Here is a 15,558-nt window from a genome sequence, read left to right as displayed (position 1 = left end):
TAATTTGGGAATTATGTCAAACTAAAATGACATATTTGAAACTTTTGAAACTTAAAGGACTAGCTTGGAAATTTTGTCAAACTAAAAGGACTTAGTTGAAACTTTCAAAACTTAAAGAACTAACTTGTGAATTTTGTCAAACTAAAAGGATCAAAAGTGGTATTTGGTCTTTTTCTTCTCTCCATATGTTTTCTTTATAAGAGATAATCGTTTTTGAAGTATGTTTGACACAACTTTAATTTATCTTTTTTTGTCGGAATCTAACTTGTTCAACTAGATCCAACCTAGTTGATTGCACCACAATTTTTTTAGTTTTTCTAAATTAACAAAGTACTATTTATAAACATAGGAAATATTAACAAATGCATAAGAACATGTGTTAAGATGTTTAAAGAGAAGTTTTTTCCTTTAAACTAATATAGTCAACACATTAAAACTTTTAAAAACAAGTTTTTCCATATAATTTATCAATCTTTTATTTCTTCAAATCATTAACAAGTAACCCTTATTTTTTTTTTTTTTTTTTATAGAAAGTGCCCTTAAGTTTGTTAACTTGACCCTATACACATTATCTGTTGGCGGAATTATTATTATAAAACATCATCAATGAATATAAATAATAATAATATTATAAACACATTACTTGCCACTTGGGTTGTTATATAATGCAATTTGTGGAGTGAAGGAAAATATTTGTGTGGACCAGGGACCAAACCCAATTTCTTGGTCACAACCAAAGAAATGGGAGAGAAGAGAGAGAAGAGAGAAGAGAGAGAAAATGAAAAAAGTAAAAAAAGAAGAAAAAAAAAACTATGTGTTTGTGTGTGTGACCAAACCCAATTGTGTGGTCCTGGTCCACACAAGTCTTTCTCGTGAAGTAAACGAAGAGATATAAACCAAGTAATGTAAGCAACACAATATTGGCTCAAAGTATTCAAGTCCAAATGGAACTCGAAACCTTGCTTTCTTTCTTACTCTTCTCTTCAACGCTCGTTTGGTTCTTATTTTCAGCCACAAAAAAACAATCCAAATTACCAAAAACATCCTCCTCAACCACCACCACCACCGCCATTCCCAAAGCTTACCCTATCATTGGTTCTGTCTTTTCCATTTACGCCAACTTCCACCGCCGTGTCCACTGGATCTCCGACATCCTCCAAACCATCCCTTCCTCCACCTTCATCCTCCACCGCCCTTTTGGTTCCCGCCAAGTCTTCACAGCAAACCCCGCCGTAGTGCAACATATTCTCAAAACAAACTTTCCTTGCTACCGCAAAGGTCTCACGCTTAAACGTTCCGTCGGTGATTTTCTCGGCGACGGTATCTTCAACGCCGATGGTGAAACTTGGAAGTTTCAACGACAAATTTCCAGCCATGAATTCAACACCAAGTCTCTCCGCAAGTTCGTTGAAACTGTTGTCGACGTTGAACTCAATGATCGTTTCCTTCCTATTCTCTCCGAAGCTTCCAAAAACCAAACAGTTCTCCTTGATTTTCAAGATATCCTGCAACGTTTTACGTTCGATAATATCTGCAGAATCGCGTTTGGATTCGATCCGGAGTATTTACATCCTTCTCTTCCCGAAACCATGTTTGTAAAAGCCTTTGATGACGGCACGCTAATTAGCAGTGTGAGATTCAACGCTGCTATTCCATTGATATGGAAAGTGAAGAAAATATTAAACATAGGGACGGAGCGACGGTTGAAAGAAGCCGTCGCTGAAGTAAGAGGACTCGCTACAAGAATCGTTAGGGAAAAGAAAAAGGAGCTTGAAGAAAAATCATCGTTGGAATCATTGGATATTCTATCACGATTTTTAAGTTCTGGACATTCAGATGAATCTTTTGTAGTTGATATTGTAATAAGCTTTATTCTTGCTGGGAGAGATACAACTTCAGCTGCACTAACGTGGTTCTTTTGGTTACTCTCTAACCATATTCACGTGGAGAATGAGATCCTAAAGGAAGTTATGGGAAAATCAGAATCAGTTGGTTACGATGAGGTGAAGGATATGGTTTATACTCACGCGGCGTTATGCGAGAGTATGAGATTGTACCCTCCGGTTCCAGTGGATACTAAAGAAGCAGCATACGATGATGTTTTGCCGGATGGAACTTTTGTGAAGAAAGGGTGGAGAGTGGCTTATCATATATATGCTATGGGAAGGTCGGAGAAAATATGGGGACTTGATTGGGCTGAGTTTCGACCTGAGAGGTGGTTGACTTGGGATGAGGATGGGAAGTGGAGTTTTATTGGGACAGATCCTTATAGTTACGCGGTTTTTCAAGCTGGGCCGAGGGTGTGTCTAGGAAAGGAAATGGCATTCTTGCAGATGAAGAGGGTGGTTGCCGGGATCATGAGGCAGTTTAGGGTGGTTCCTGCAATGGATGAAGGGGTTGAGCCAGAGTACACTGCACACCTTACCTCATTGATGAAAGGTGGCTTCCCGGTAAGAATTGAGAAGCGAAGCCACAAAGATCAATAAAAATAACTGTTGCTCAAATATGTTCCAAAAGTTTCAACGTCAAAACATACTCACTCATCATCTTGTATATATGTTTGGTATCACAACAAATTTGCAAAAATCACAATATTCATCGTGATGTTCATGTAATTTCGACAAAGCTACTTCATTGGTCTGTCCCAATCATTGTGAATCATAGCTTAAAGGAAAAAGCTTGTTGGTGCGACATGTTAGTGCACGAAAAGCAACCAATTAATATAAGCCTTTGGATATGTTTGAGACTGTAAGTTGTGTTGACTTTCATTTATTTGAAAAATATAATATGATAACACTAGCGGCCTTTATTGTGTGCCACTCGCGTTACAATTTTTCGCACTGTATAGCAATTCTCTAGCTTAAAATCTGAGTGTGATTTGTACCTCTGGATAGCTAGTTAGAACTTCCATTTTGGAGAATAATATTTTAAGCAATTTTTAAGAATAAACTAGAGTTTTGCTAAAAAATAATTGAGCATGATGTTATTTATTATTTATATCTACAACAAACAAATTAAAAAGCATCACATCCTTCACATGGGAACAAAGACAACGTATAATCTATCTATGTATTAGTAAACTATATATGCTGTATTCTCCAATATCCCAGTCCCACCATCACTATCTACAAAAAAAAATAATTAAAATATATGGTGTACTATTGTCCAACGGGAATGCGTTGTAATGAATATAAGCACAGTAGAAATTCAAAATCGATATTCTAACCCTAATATTTTATTTTTTTTATCAATAAATACTCTAACCCTAATCTGCGTGGGTCAGATGATATATATTTACAATGAATGATGGTGTGGTTGTGACGAATAATATAAAAGTAGAAAATAGAATACTTAAAAATTAAGCGAGGAACTCGTGAACCAACACACGTTGGCTCAGTTGGTAAGGAACGGGTCACTCTGCTGATGTGAGGGCAGTGTTGATGGGTGATCTGTAAGTACCTCTATAAGTGCCCTTTGGGCCCGGAGGCGTGCCCTGACCCCGGTGGTGACCGGAGCCGAACCCACCTAAACTTTTTTGTAACCAAAAAAAGGCGAGGAACTCGTGAGATGAGTAGAAGATTTAAATCGTGGGTATCTGTGTGCAACGTGATTTTGAAGAAATCAGATTCTTTAAGGTTACAAAGTTGTTGCAAATCAGATTCTTTATATGGCAAATTCTATGGTACACGCAAAGATTTGAGTGTACCGGTACACCAAATTGTTAAATTAACAATTAAATGAGTTGTTTACTGAAGGAAAATAATTATTTTCTATCATTGATAATTATAATAATTAAATCTTATTTACCAAAAGTTTTTACGAAATAAAATTTACTTTTTTGGAATTTTTATTACTCATAATAAAGAATCATGCTTATTTTTTATGAGAAAATGTTGAAAATTTAATATGATTCTTATAAACAATGAAATGATGTTTTTTCTAATGAAATGATGTTTTCTAAAATATAAATATTGACAAATAGTAGCTTTTTATATCATAAAATGATTGTTATTTTATAAATTTATGGTGGAAGTGTATCGGCACACCTCAATTTATGAGGTGTACCATAGAAGTTCCCACGGTTACAAAGTTGTTCGCATTCGCACATTCGAAACATCTGCAGTTGTTATTCAACGACCGAGGATGTTTCGAATGCTGTAAATTTGTTGGAAAAAGATATATATTGTGACGAAAATCGAAAGATATCATACACAGCGGAAGAAGAAGAAGAAGAAGAAGAAGAAGAAGAATTTCGATTTTCATTCCTTGGATCATTACGAAATTCAAACATGAATCAGTGATTCGATTGTTACCTTGAACTGTGGAATCTGAAAGCTGGAACTGGAAACTGGAATCTCGATCATAGCCAAGCAAGCAGCAAGCAGCAAAGCCTCTAGCAAGTCCACACGAACAGTGCTCCTCCAAAACTCGGTGCTAGCCAATGAATTGGAAGTGCAGAGAAGAAAGGGGTTTGCTTCAAAACGTGTAACCAAAAACTTCAGCACCAGAGTTCTATTTATAGAACTTCTAGTGTGCTCTGCAAGTCATAAGTCACTATTGGGCTTCAGTAAGCCCAACAACGAGTTAGTAATTTTGCTAACTAATTAGCGTTATTTACTAAACGCACCCCTTATATAAGTCATACTTATATATTTCTCTTTTGACTGTTCTTTGTGTGTGACCCTATAGGTTCTAGTCACGTTGGCAATAATATTAAATCTAATATTTAATATTATAAACAATGAGCGGTATCTAGCAACACATCATTGCTACCCAAGTGACAAGAATGTCAAGTGATCTGACAAAACCTTTCCATGATAATACTCATGTGTACACTTACTCCTTTGTCTCGATATCTTTATTGATCCCAAGGCATAGATATTGTCACCCTTGTATAGATCAATATTTATATTCCTTGATTCTGAAATATACTGAATAACGAATAAGTCCAATATCTTATATTGACTTAGTTCGGCATGGCCATGCAGTTTTACAGTCATATTTCATCAAGAGGCCTAAAGATATATCTCCCGTTTATGAGGAGGGACAAATCCCATCTAGGACACTCATGTCCCTCAGCATGCTTCATCAAGTACCCATCAACCAACGTTATGGTTATCCTTTTACAGACAACGTTAGAATGGCAACAAAGCACTTGAGTCCACATCTAGGGATCATGGTGGTTTCAGGTCTAAGAGCGATATGCACTATTATCATTGTGAGTATATCTTATGACAATTGCATAACTTACTATGTAGTATTCTCACAGTGGGTCAATCCAATATAAATATTACTCCTAATATTTATATCTATGTGAAGACTTGATAACTCTTTATCCATGATCTGTGAGATGTGATCATCAGTCTACCCACATAATAGTCTCTATGCTTTAATGATATCCCACTTCTCAATAAAGCTTGACTACGGATACTTTTAGAATAGTTTCCTTATGTTTAACGGGGTCTCACAATTAAGTTATACTTAATGTTCCATTAAACGGACTAACTATTCTAGGGACTTTATTATTTTGAAACAAAACAAAATCAATAAAGAAACGCCTTATAATTTATATTTTCACAATATATATATTTATATCAATATCATGATACAAAGCCAAACCCAATCAATATAGATTGGCTATTAGGGCTTACTCCAACAATCTCCCACTAGCACTAAAAGCCAATCAAATATTAACTCAATATCTATTGGTCAAGTGTTAGCATCAAGCACACTATGGACAAGATACTCTACTAGCAGATAAGGAACTCTTTCCTATGTTGGTAGGTCATACCTCTTTCAATTTTCACTTTCGATCTTCTATCGAAAAGAAATTGAAGTGTCAAAGTATACATTTGGATCATTGGTGAGATCAAGTTTTCATTGCTCGCAAGATTTAAACCAATTTTACCTCAGACGAGATCAATGGAATCTGCAATGCATGAAACACATGCTTTCACTCAATTATGAGTGAAACAATCCAAATCATATATATTTGACATCTGTAATAGAACAACAACTATCTGAAGCTTGTACTTTTACAAATTTCATAGGTTATATCCTAGCATATACTGTACACTGATATGAAAGTCAACAGCATTGTAACTCATTTACAACGTTTCTTTCATCTGTGTTCAAGAAACAATCCAATATCCTTTAAGACATCAAGGATATTCTTGAAGGTATTTCTAGTGTCAAACACTATAATCAATTTTGGTACATATTAGAAATAATTTTCTAACCATGTCTTACATGTGTAGATGAATTGTTTTGGTGACTAGTATGTCATCTACATACTCCACCAAACTAATATAAATGCTCCCACTAATTTACTTGTGTGCACAAGATTTCTTCATAGTTTTCATAAAACTTCATTAATAAAATAAACAATTCAACTTCAAGAAGTTTTCTCTAATTCATAAATGAATTTGATAATACATCTACCTTTCTAGTATCCTTTGGATTAACGAAATCCTACATATGTCAAATACATATATAAGGTTATTCCAATTAAGGAATACAACCTCGTTATCCATCTTCTAGAACATGTATTATACAACAACGGGAATTTGGGATCGATAGATTTAAGCATTACAATGATGTAATAGTTTCGTCATGATTTGCATCACAAGTTGCAAGAAACCTTCTACAATCAATCACATCTTAAAGGTATTCATAATACCATCCATGTAAGTTTTCTAAAAGAAAACTCACATTCCAATATCCATATATGGTCTGTGTACATAGATTCTTTATAAGATCCCATGGCATATAGCCACTTCTCAAAGTTCAAGCCATTTAGATCTTGTGCTACTCAAACTGGTGATTTAACAACAACCCTTTGTTGAATCAACTCGTGTTCCATTCTTAGAGAGATGTGTATTTTGTGTTACTTGACTTAATTTCAAGTTCTACATCACTCCCACTAGCTCTTGCAAAGCTATATTCCTTGAAAAGGAATACTTCAGTTCTAGCGACAAACAACTTTTGTCAAGGGAGAAGATGTAGAAATAGTATCCTCTAGTTTCCTAAGAGAACCTCCACAAGTATACATTCATTTAATTTTAAGTTTAGTTTATCTAGTAAACCATATAACCTCAAATTATCATTAAGTCAAAAACTAGGTACTCTTACCTCCATATCTAATATGGTGTCTTTATGATTACTCTATTGGAACTTGTAGTGGGTGAAGAATAACTGTAATTTAATTTAACATCAAGAGTCAATGAGTTATAACCAAACTATTTTAGATCGATTCATGTCAAACATGAAGCGATATAAATAATAATTATACTCATTAATCAAGCATTTACCATCACGACTTACTCATATGGTCTTTATACATTTCAAACCTATTTCTTTTACTTCATTGTTAAACTCTTCGAACAATTTCAAAGATTTCTTGAATTGTGTCAAATACACTTTTCTCATATACTATTAATTAGTAATGTTAGATGAAGTAAGAGAAATAAAATATCCAGCAAATATGTTTAGTGCTCCATATACATCTCATATGTATATCAACTCAAATAGATTATGTGTCCTTTTCACCTTTACCGGTATACTAATCTATTTTGAAAGGTGGAACTCACATCCTTCAAATGATATAAAACCAAATGAGTCCAATAGTCCATATCCATGGATTTTGGAAATGTGAATCACACTTGTTTGTACTAAACAGTGATGCCAATGATATACAAAAGGTTCAAATCTCATTTGATCCTTTTCTCATATGTTATAGACTAGCTTATCAAGGTCATGGAACTCAAATCCATTACTTGATCAGCACATTGTATAGAAAACATTATTAGGACAATAGGACAATATTTGTCTATCATTCAACTACATAATCCTTCTCTTGTCAATACAAGATTTATGATTTAATGTTTCTATATTATATGGAATTTAATAACAATTATTTGGTTCCATATCAAGTTAAGTTTAAGTCCAAGCATAAGCTCTTATAGTCAATGAAACAATTTGTTCCATTCCAGACGTAGGTGAACTTCACTTATAGTTAATGTTCTGTTTCTTTAAAACTCTCTATATTTCAACAAATATGAGATTAATCATCAAGTATCATATACTTATGATGAAGAAGTAGAAATTTAACTTTCTATAACTATATGGGTAAATAAGAAGTCTTACTTCTTTCTTATATTTTGACCCTTTCAAAACTACGAGCAATTTTTTTTGTTTTTCAACTTTTGAAATAATTGCTTCCCCTTTTTGCAACCGTGTTTAACCTTTCAAAGGTAGAAAAACAGAATTTGAATTTTATTCTTATCCATGTACATCTACTTGATAGGCTTAAACTATTCATCTTATAACATTGAGGTTGAATGATCATATCATTCTCCATCGTCGCTACCACTATGAGATATCCTATATCTACTCATTTGACCCAATGCTTCTAATAAGCGTTGTTTTTCAAATATAGACATAGAAAGTTGCTAGGAAATAACTGCTCGAGAATATACAGTTTTTCTCATTCTTAAGAACAATTCTTAAATTTTGTACCAATTCAGAAACTCTTTTCTGAAAATTTTGTTCTTCATAAGAACTTTTAACAGTATAATAAAATTTATATGCTAAAGAAATTCTAAATACAGAAAATAAATAAAATAAATGTATCATGATTTAAAACATATTTAAATAGGTCTTTAATTAAATACGCTCCCACTATTTTACTCAAATCAAATGACCTTCAAAACACTTGATTCGGAAAATCCCGTTGGAAGATTTTCTAGTGGGTTGAAATCCATATTTCACCTTGCTTTAAGTCAACGGGGGCTGTACTCAAAACTCAGTTATTTAGGTAGGAACTCCTTCCAATTGTATCTCATACAACTTTCAAATCATTTGAGTGAATAACTCCTTACTCTAATCTATCATATAGATGTTCCCAAACATTGCTTCTAAATTTATTTTAATCTTATTAAAATTAATTTAGTTAAGTTAAACCCAAAAGAATAACACTTGGGTAAATTGGATTACCGCACCGCAACTTACTAGTATAGAAAGTGCACCTCGCGGAGGCGAAACCTACACATTTCGATATTAGTCTTGAAGGGTGTTAAACTTTTGGAAAGCATTAAACTTAATATTTTGAATTGAAGGATTTTTATTAAGTTTGATCTCACCTCACCACGGCTTATATATCATATATATTCGCACTCCAATCATAACATGCATAACGATTATACAATAATAAAAGTGACATGATTATGGCCATCCTAACGCTATGACTCTCTCAAGCCAATGAGAGAATCTAAACTAATCCTAGAAACGACCTTGCTTCTCCAAGCTTGACCTCCAGGACTATCCTAACGTCATGAGCCCTATTACTTCTTTGCATTCTATTTACATTACATATGAAAGAAACTCGTTTTACATACGAGGGAGTGGATGAGAAGAGAATGTACAATAGAGATATAAGAGAGAGGCACGACATGCACGCCGTATTTTAATATCCAAAAGAAATAAAATAAATGGACTAGGGCCATAATCATTCACATGATAATAATAACAAACACACTTTTATTATTATTAATTATACCTTATAATTAAATAAATTAAATTAAAATTGGACATATGATCACACTACGCAGATTAGCTGGGGGTTTAATTGAGTACCAAAATATATTATATTGAGTGTAAAAATATATTATATTAAGTACAAAAATATCTCATATTATGTACCAAAATATATTTTATTGAGTACCAAAATATATTATATTATGTACCAAAATATATTTCAGATCAAGTACTAAAATATATTAGATTGCATACCAAAATATCTCAGATTGTGTTCCAAAATATTCTAGATTGCGTATTTCGCATCAACACTTGACACGTTTATGAACACCCAAATCATTTCGGTAAATATTATGATCAAATCCAAAAGATCATATATGATATTGAAACTCTTTCAAATCATGATTCTTTTAAATTATAAACAAATCAAGTTAAAGTCATGCAAATTGATTAAATAATTTCAAAAGATCATATATGACATTGAAACTATTTCAAATCATGATCTTTTAAATTAACTATCAATTTAGGATCGTTTATTACCTTTCAAACAACTTTTGAAAAACAATCCAAAAGGTAGAATTTTTTATTTACTTAATTATAGTAATATTGACACTCAATAATTATTATAATTAAATCTGCTTTATTTAGGCAATCAATTTGTTTCCAAAACAAGTTACAGGGCTAAAATTAAGCAAATATTTTATTACCAAATTCAAAAATCATATCTGATATTGAAACTCTTTCAAAATCATGATCTTTTAAATTTACTACCTTTCTCCAATTAAATAAATTAATTAAACATAAATATTTTCAAGGATTGTTTGTTTAGCATGAACAACCGGATCTATGATGCTTCACCAGATTCGGATATTGAAGCTCACTCTCACGAATTGTTCAAATTCACAACAATCTCTTTGAAAACAATTGATCGAATGATACAACCATAATAATACAACGCTTGTATAGTTAGGTATCCTAATACAACAATCAAACATCAATAGTTTTAACAATTGTTTGTTCAGTATGGACAACCGGATCTTTGATGCTTCACCAGAATCGGTATTCGAAGCTCAATCTCACGAGTTGACTACAAATTCACAATCAATTATATAAAACCTATTGAACGAATGATATCATCAATATATCACATATAATGATGTTGTATTAAAATCATATATCACATATATGATATTGATCAATCAATTTTAATTAATATTTAAATTTAAATAATAAAATATTAACACTTAATATTCTATTTTTTTAACGGATTTGCATTCCAAATTAATTCCTTATAGAATATCAAAATATTAGCAAATCAAATATTTGCGAAAATATTATTATCTCTTAAAACAATTTTAAAAGATAATCTAATTTGATTTGTTTCCAATCATGTTCCCGTCGATATGTATAATCGATATGTCGATACTTCACCAGAAACGGTTTCTGAAACATCAAACAAATCGAAAAGCCTTGCACAGAAAACATGATACGATGCCAATTTTAATTCTCTTTATTATTTAATTCCGATTCAAAATGTTTAATCATATTAAAACATAAAGCAGTAACAAAGCAATCCGATTCATGGTTTCGTAATTGGCTCTGATACCACTGTGAGGAAAATCGAAAGATATCATACACAGCGGAAGAAGAAGAAGAAGAAGAAGAAGAATTTCGATTTTCATTCCTTGGATCATTACGAAATTCAAACATGAATCAGTGATTCGATTGTTACCTTGAACTGTGGAATTTGAAAGCTGGAACTGGAAACTGGAATCTCGATCATAGCCAAGCAAGCAGCAAGCAGCAAAGCCTCTAGCAAGTCCACACGAACAGTGCTCCTCCAAAACTCGGTGCTAGCCAATGAATTGGAAGTGCAGAGAAGAAAGGGGTTTGCTTCAAAACGTGTAACCAAAAACTTCAGCACCAGAGTTCTATTTATAGAACTTCTAGTGTGCTCTGCAAGTCATAAGTCACTATTGGGCTTCAGTAAGCCCAACAACGAGTTAGTAATTTTGCTAACTAATTAGCGTTATTTACTAAACGCACCCTATATAAGTCATACTTATATATTTCTCTTTTGACTGTTCTTTGTGTGTGACCCTATAGGTTCTAGTCACGTTGGCAATAATATTAAATCTAATATTTAATATTATAAACAATGAGCGGTATCTAGCAACACATCATTGCTACCCAAGTGACAAGAATGTCAAGTGATCTGACGAAACCTTTCCATGATAATACTCATGTGTACACTTACTCCTTTGTCTCGATATCTTTATTGATCCCAAGGCATAGATATTGTCACCTTTGTATAGATCAATATTTATATTCCTTGATTCTGAAATATACTGAATAACGAATAAGTCCAATATCTTATATTGACTTAGTTCGGCATGGCCATGCAGTTTTACAGTCATATTTCATCAAGAGGCCTAAAGATATATCTCCCGTTTATGAGGAGGGACAAATCCCATCTAGGACACTCATGTCCCTCAGCATGCTTCATCAAGTACCCATCAACCAACGTTATGGTTATCCTTTTACAGACAACGTTAGAATGGCAACAAAGCACTTGAGTCCACATCTAGGGATCATGGTGGTTTTAGGTCTAAGAGCGATATACACTATTATCATTGTGAGTATATCTTATGACAATTGCATAACTTACTATGTAGTATTCTCACAGTGGGTCAATCCAATATAAATATTACTCCTAATATTTATATCTATGTGAAGACTTGATAACTCTTTATCCATGATCTGTGAGATGTGATCATCAGTCTACCCACATAATAGTCTCTATGCTTTAATGATATCCCACTTCTCAATAAAGCTTGACTACGGATACTTTTAGAATAGTTTCCTTATGTTTAACGGGGTCTCACAATTAAGTTATACTTAATGTTCCATTAAACGGACTAACTATTCTAGGGACTTTATTATTTTGAAACAAAACAAAATCAATAAAGAAACGCCTTATAATTTATATTTTCATAATATATATATTTATATCAATATCATGATACAAAGCCAAACCCAATCAATATAGATTGGCTATTAGGGCTTACTCCAACATATATATCGAATTGAATTATCCCGAAACCGTCCCGATGTGTGTTTTACATGTACGTTTTTTTTGTTGACTTCATTCTTTTCCACTACTTCCCTTGAATTCCGCTAATACATGTTTATCATTGGCTGCTGTTGTTTTCGCTATGCTTTCGTGAAAACAGTTGTCGCTACAAATAATATAAAAATAAAAAATAAATTATAACCATAATTACAAAGACAACTAACACTATTTTGAAAAGGAAAATGATTCGTAAACACCCCTTTCCATACCACTCCTCCATACACCTCCTAGCTGGCAGGTATTTTTGTAATTTCGAAAGAAAGAAAGTCTTCTAAACCAGTCCTTCCAAAAATCGGTTTAAAAAGTCCAAAATAAAATAAAATAAATAATGAAAAAGGACAGATTAGATGGTGTGAAGAAACAACTTGGTATTACCTAAAAGAAGATTTTGATTATTTTCTTTTTAAAGAATATGTAGAAAAATCTTGGCTTCTAAAGAAAGAACTCAAAAATTTAGCTAGATAAATAATGGATATGGTCTTATAAATCCATTTGGGAAAATAATACCACAACCATTCATATTAAATCCTAGTTATAATGAAATAACTAAAGTAAAAAATCAAATTAGATGGTGTAGTGAAACATAATTATGGTTTTTAATGATCGAAGACGACTATTTTACATATTGGGAGTATGAAAACTTAGCAAATCTTTTGAGTCATAGGTTACAAAAATTAACAGATGGCTAATAAAGGACTAAGTGAAAAAATACAATATATTTTTGAAAATCTAATAACACTTCAAGAACGATTAGATAAAATAGTAGAAACACTACTAGAAAAAGAGTTTAAAGAAAAACTCAATGAAAAATTATCTAATCTAGAGGAAAATCAAAAATTAGTAGATGAAAAACTATGTGTAAAAATAGACGATTTGATCGATCTAATAAAACTTTTACCTAAAAAAGATAAATGTCTAACCCTAGAAGAATTACAAATCTTGTTCAAAGAAGAGGGGGGAGATATTATAAAAATTCCAGATAAACCTGAAAAATCAGAACAAGAACTTCACTTTTTTGCCCCAAAACCGTAATGGATGAAACAGAAGAAGAAATAGCCAACCAGCTACAAGAATTACAAACCCTAATGGCTACTTTAGACATTAGTGAAAAAGGGAAAAATATCGAAGAACCAGAAGATGAAAGTAAATTCATTTATGACTTCGATTTAGAAAGTTCACTTGGTAGTTTCGAGGAAGAAGAACCACAAGTAGGACTTGTTAAAACTGATGACCGAGAATCATTAGATCAAGGTCGTAAAAGAGGACGCCGTGATGGTAAAGAAGAATTTCTCGACCAACAAATCATTCAAGACAAAATGAATGATAGAAAATTTAAACATATACCACCTAAGTATATACCTACCATAAATCGTCACAAAGAAGATGATGTTTTAGACATCGACTGTAGTGATGATACTGAAAAAGAACTAAGAAATTGGTACCATGATAGTATGGTAACTATCCAATTAGACTCTACACTAAAAAGTTTAGGTCCAAAAGATATTTTTAACTATCTAAAGACTAAAACTACAGGAAATGCTTGGAGATTCATGTCTGAAAAATCAGACCCAGCGCTTCCATCAACAACTGTAGAAGTAATAAATTATGTATATTCAATTCTAAAACAGGAATTTGTAGGTTTTGATGCACCTGAAGCACAATCAGACCTAGAAAATATTAACATTCATAGAATCTTTAACTTAAGAATCTGTGATATGTGTCAAATCGAACCATTTATATGTGAATTCAGAAAATACTACTATGCAGTATCACCACAGAAAACATTACAATATAATCTTTTAGGTCTATTTTATAATAAACTACCACCTGCGGTAGGAGCAAAAATGGATAAGTTAATCCAAGAACACCTAGAGGTAATTGTAGGGCTAGAAGATACTCTAGGAACTAGGATAACTGCATTACGAAGATGGGTGTCTGAACAATGCATGAACAAAATCGCTAAAAGAAAAGAAAAAATAAACCTTTGTTGCGACAAACTTCAAGATAAAGTAGGTAACTACGGTTGTAATAGGATCAAAAGAAAAAGGAAGAGGAAGATCTTTAGGAAAATTGACCGATCAGAATACAAGAGGAAAAAGAAATTTCCTAAGAAATTTAACAAACAAAAATATTTTAGGAGAAAGAAAAAATATCCTAAAAAGAATTCATGCCCTAAAGGCAAGAAAACATGCACATGTTGGTTGTGTCATGAAGAAGGACATTATGCGAATGAATGTCCCAAGAAGAAAGATTCTAAAAAAGAAACCTTAAAATTAATTTGGCAGGTAGGTTTCGAACCAATAGAATCGGATATAGATTCTGATGGAAGTAGTATCTTTGAATATAATACTGAAGAAGAATTTGAAGAATGAGTAGGAAAATCCTAAAAAATGGAAATCCTAATTCAACATTTATTCAAGTTATCTTGAATAAAAAGAAAATTATGGGTTATATTGACACTGGTGCAACTCTGTGTTTTGGAAGAAAATCTATATCCAATGAGTGGATTAGACTAAAAAAACCAAAAGAAATAATAATTGCTGATAAAACAAAACATAGAATATGGTTTGTTTTAAAAAATACCTTCATAAAAATCGAACATAGATATTTTTATGTAAGATCAATTTATGAACATGATTCTGGATTAGATTTAATAATAGGAAATAACTTTTTAAAGTTATATAATCCTTTTATTCAAAAGCTTGATACTATAACATTAAAATGGTTTAATGTCAATAATCCAGAAGAAAGTGAACTTGTTACAACAAATATTGTAACAAAAAATGAAATTTTAAAAGCAATTTCAAAAAATCTTAATGTACTTAGATGTATGTGGGATAAAAGAAAATTTTACCTAACGGTTGAACAAAATTTAGAACATCATTTAGATC

At 32.3% G+C, this 15,558-nt stretch overlaps 1 protein-coding gene across 1 annotated transcript; it reads left to right on the top strand.

Annotated features, from left to right (window-relative positions):
• Positions 1 to 660: 660 nt before the first annotated feature.
• Positions 661 to 2,819, top strand: LOC146956419 (cytochrome P450 94A2-like). Its single transcript, XM_085728787.1, has one exon. The coding sequence runs from the start codon at positions 945 to 947 to the stop codon at positions 2,484 to 2,486; it is 1,542 nt and encodes a 513-aa protein (XP_085584913.1). The 5' UTR covers positions 661 to 944; the 3' UTR covers positions 2,487 to 2,819.
• The last annotated feature ends 12,739 nt before the right edge of the window (positions 2,820 to 15,558 follow it).

The sequence above is a fragment of the Medicago sativa genome, chromosome 1 (genome assembly GCF_051527215.1).
Source record: "Medicago sativa cultivar Bolivia chromosome 1, Bolivia_mono, whole genome shotgun sequence".
Taxonomy (NCBI): domain Eukaryota; kingdom Viridiplantae; phylum Streptophyta; class Magnoliopsida; order Fabales; family Fabaceae; genus Medicago; species Medicago sativa.
This window is presented reverse-complemented; position numbering and strand designations above follow the sequence as displayed.

Bases quoted from the DNA above. Each gene is read 5' to 3' on its own strand.
- LOC146956419 (XM_085728787.1), top strand. From the start codon at position 945: ATGGAACTCGAAACCTTGCTTTCTTTCTTACTCTTCTCTTCAACGCTC.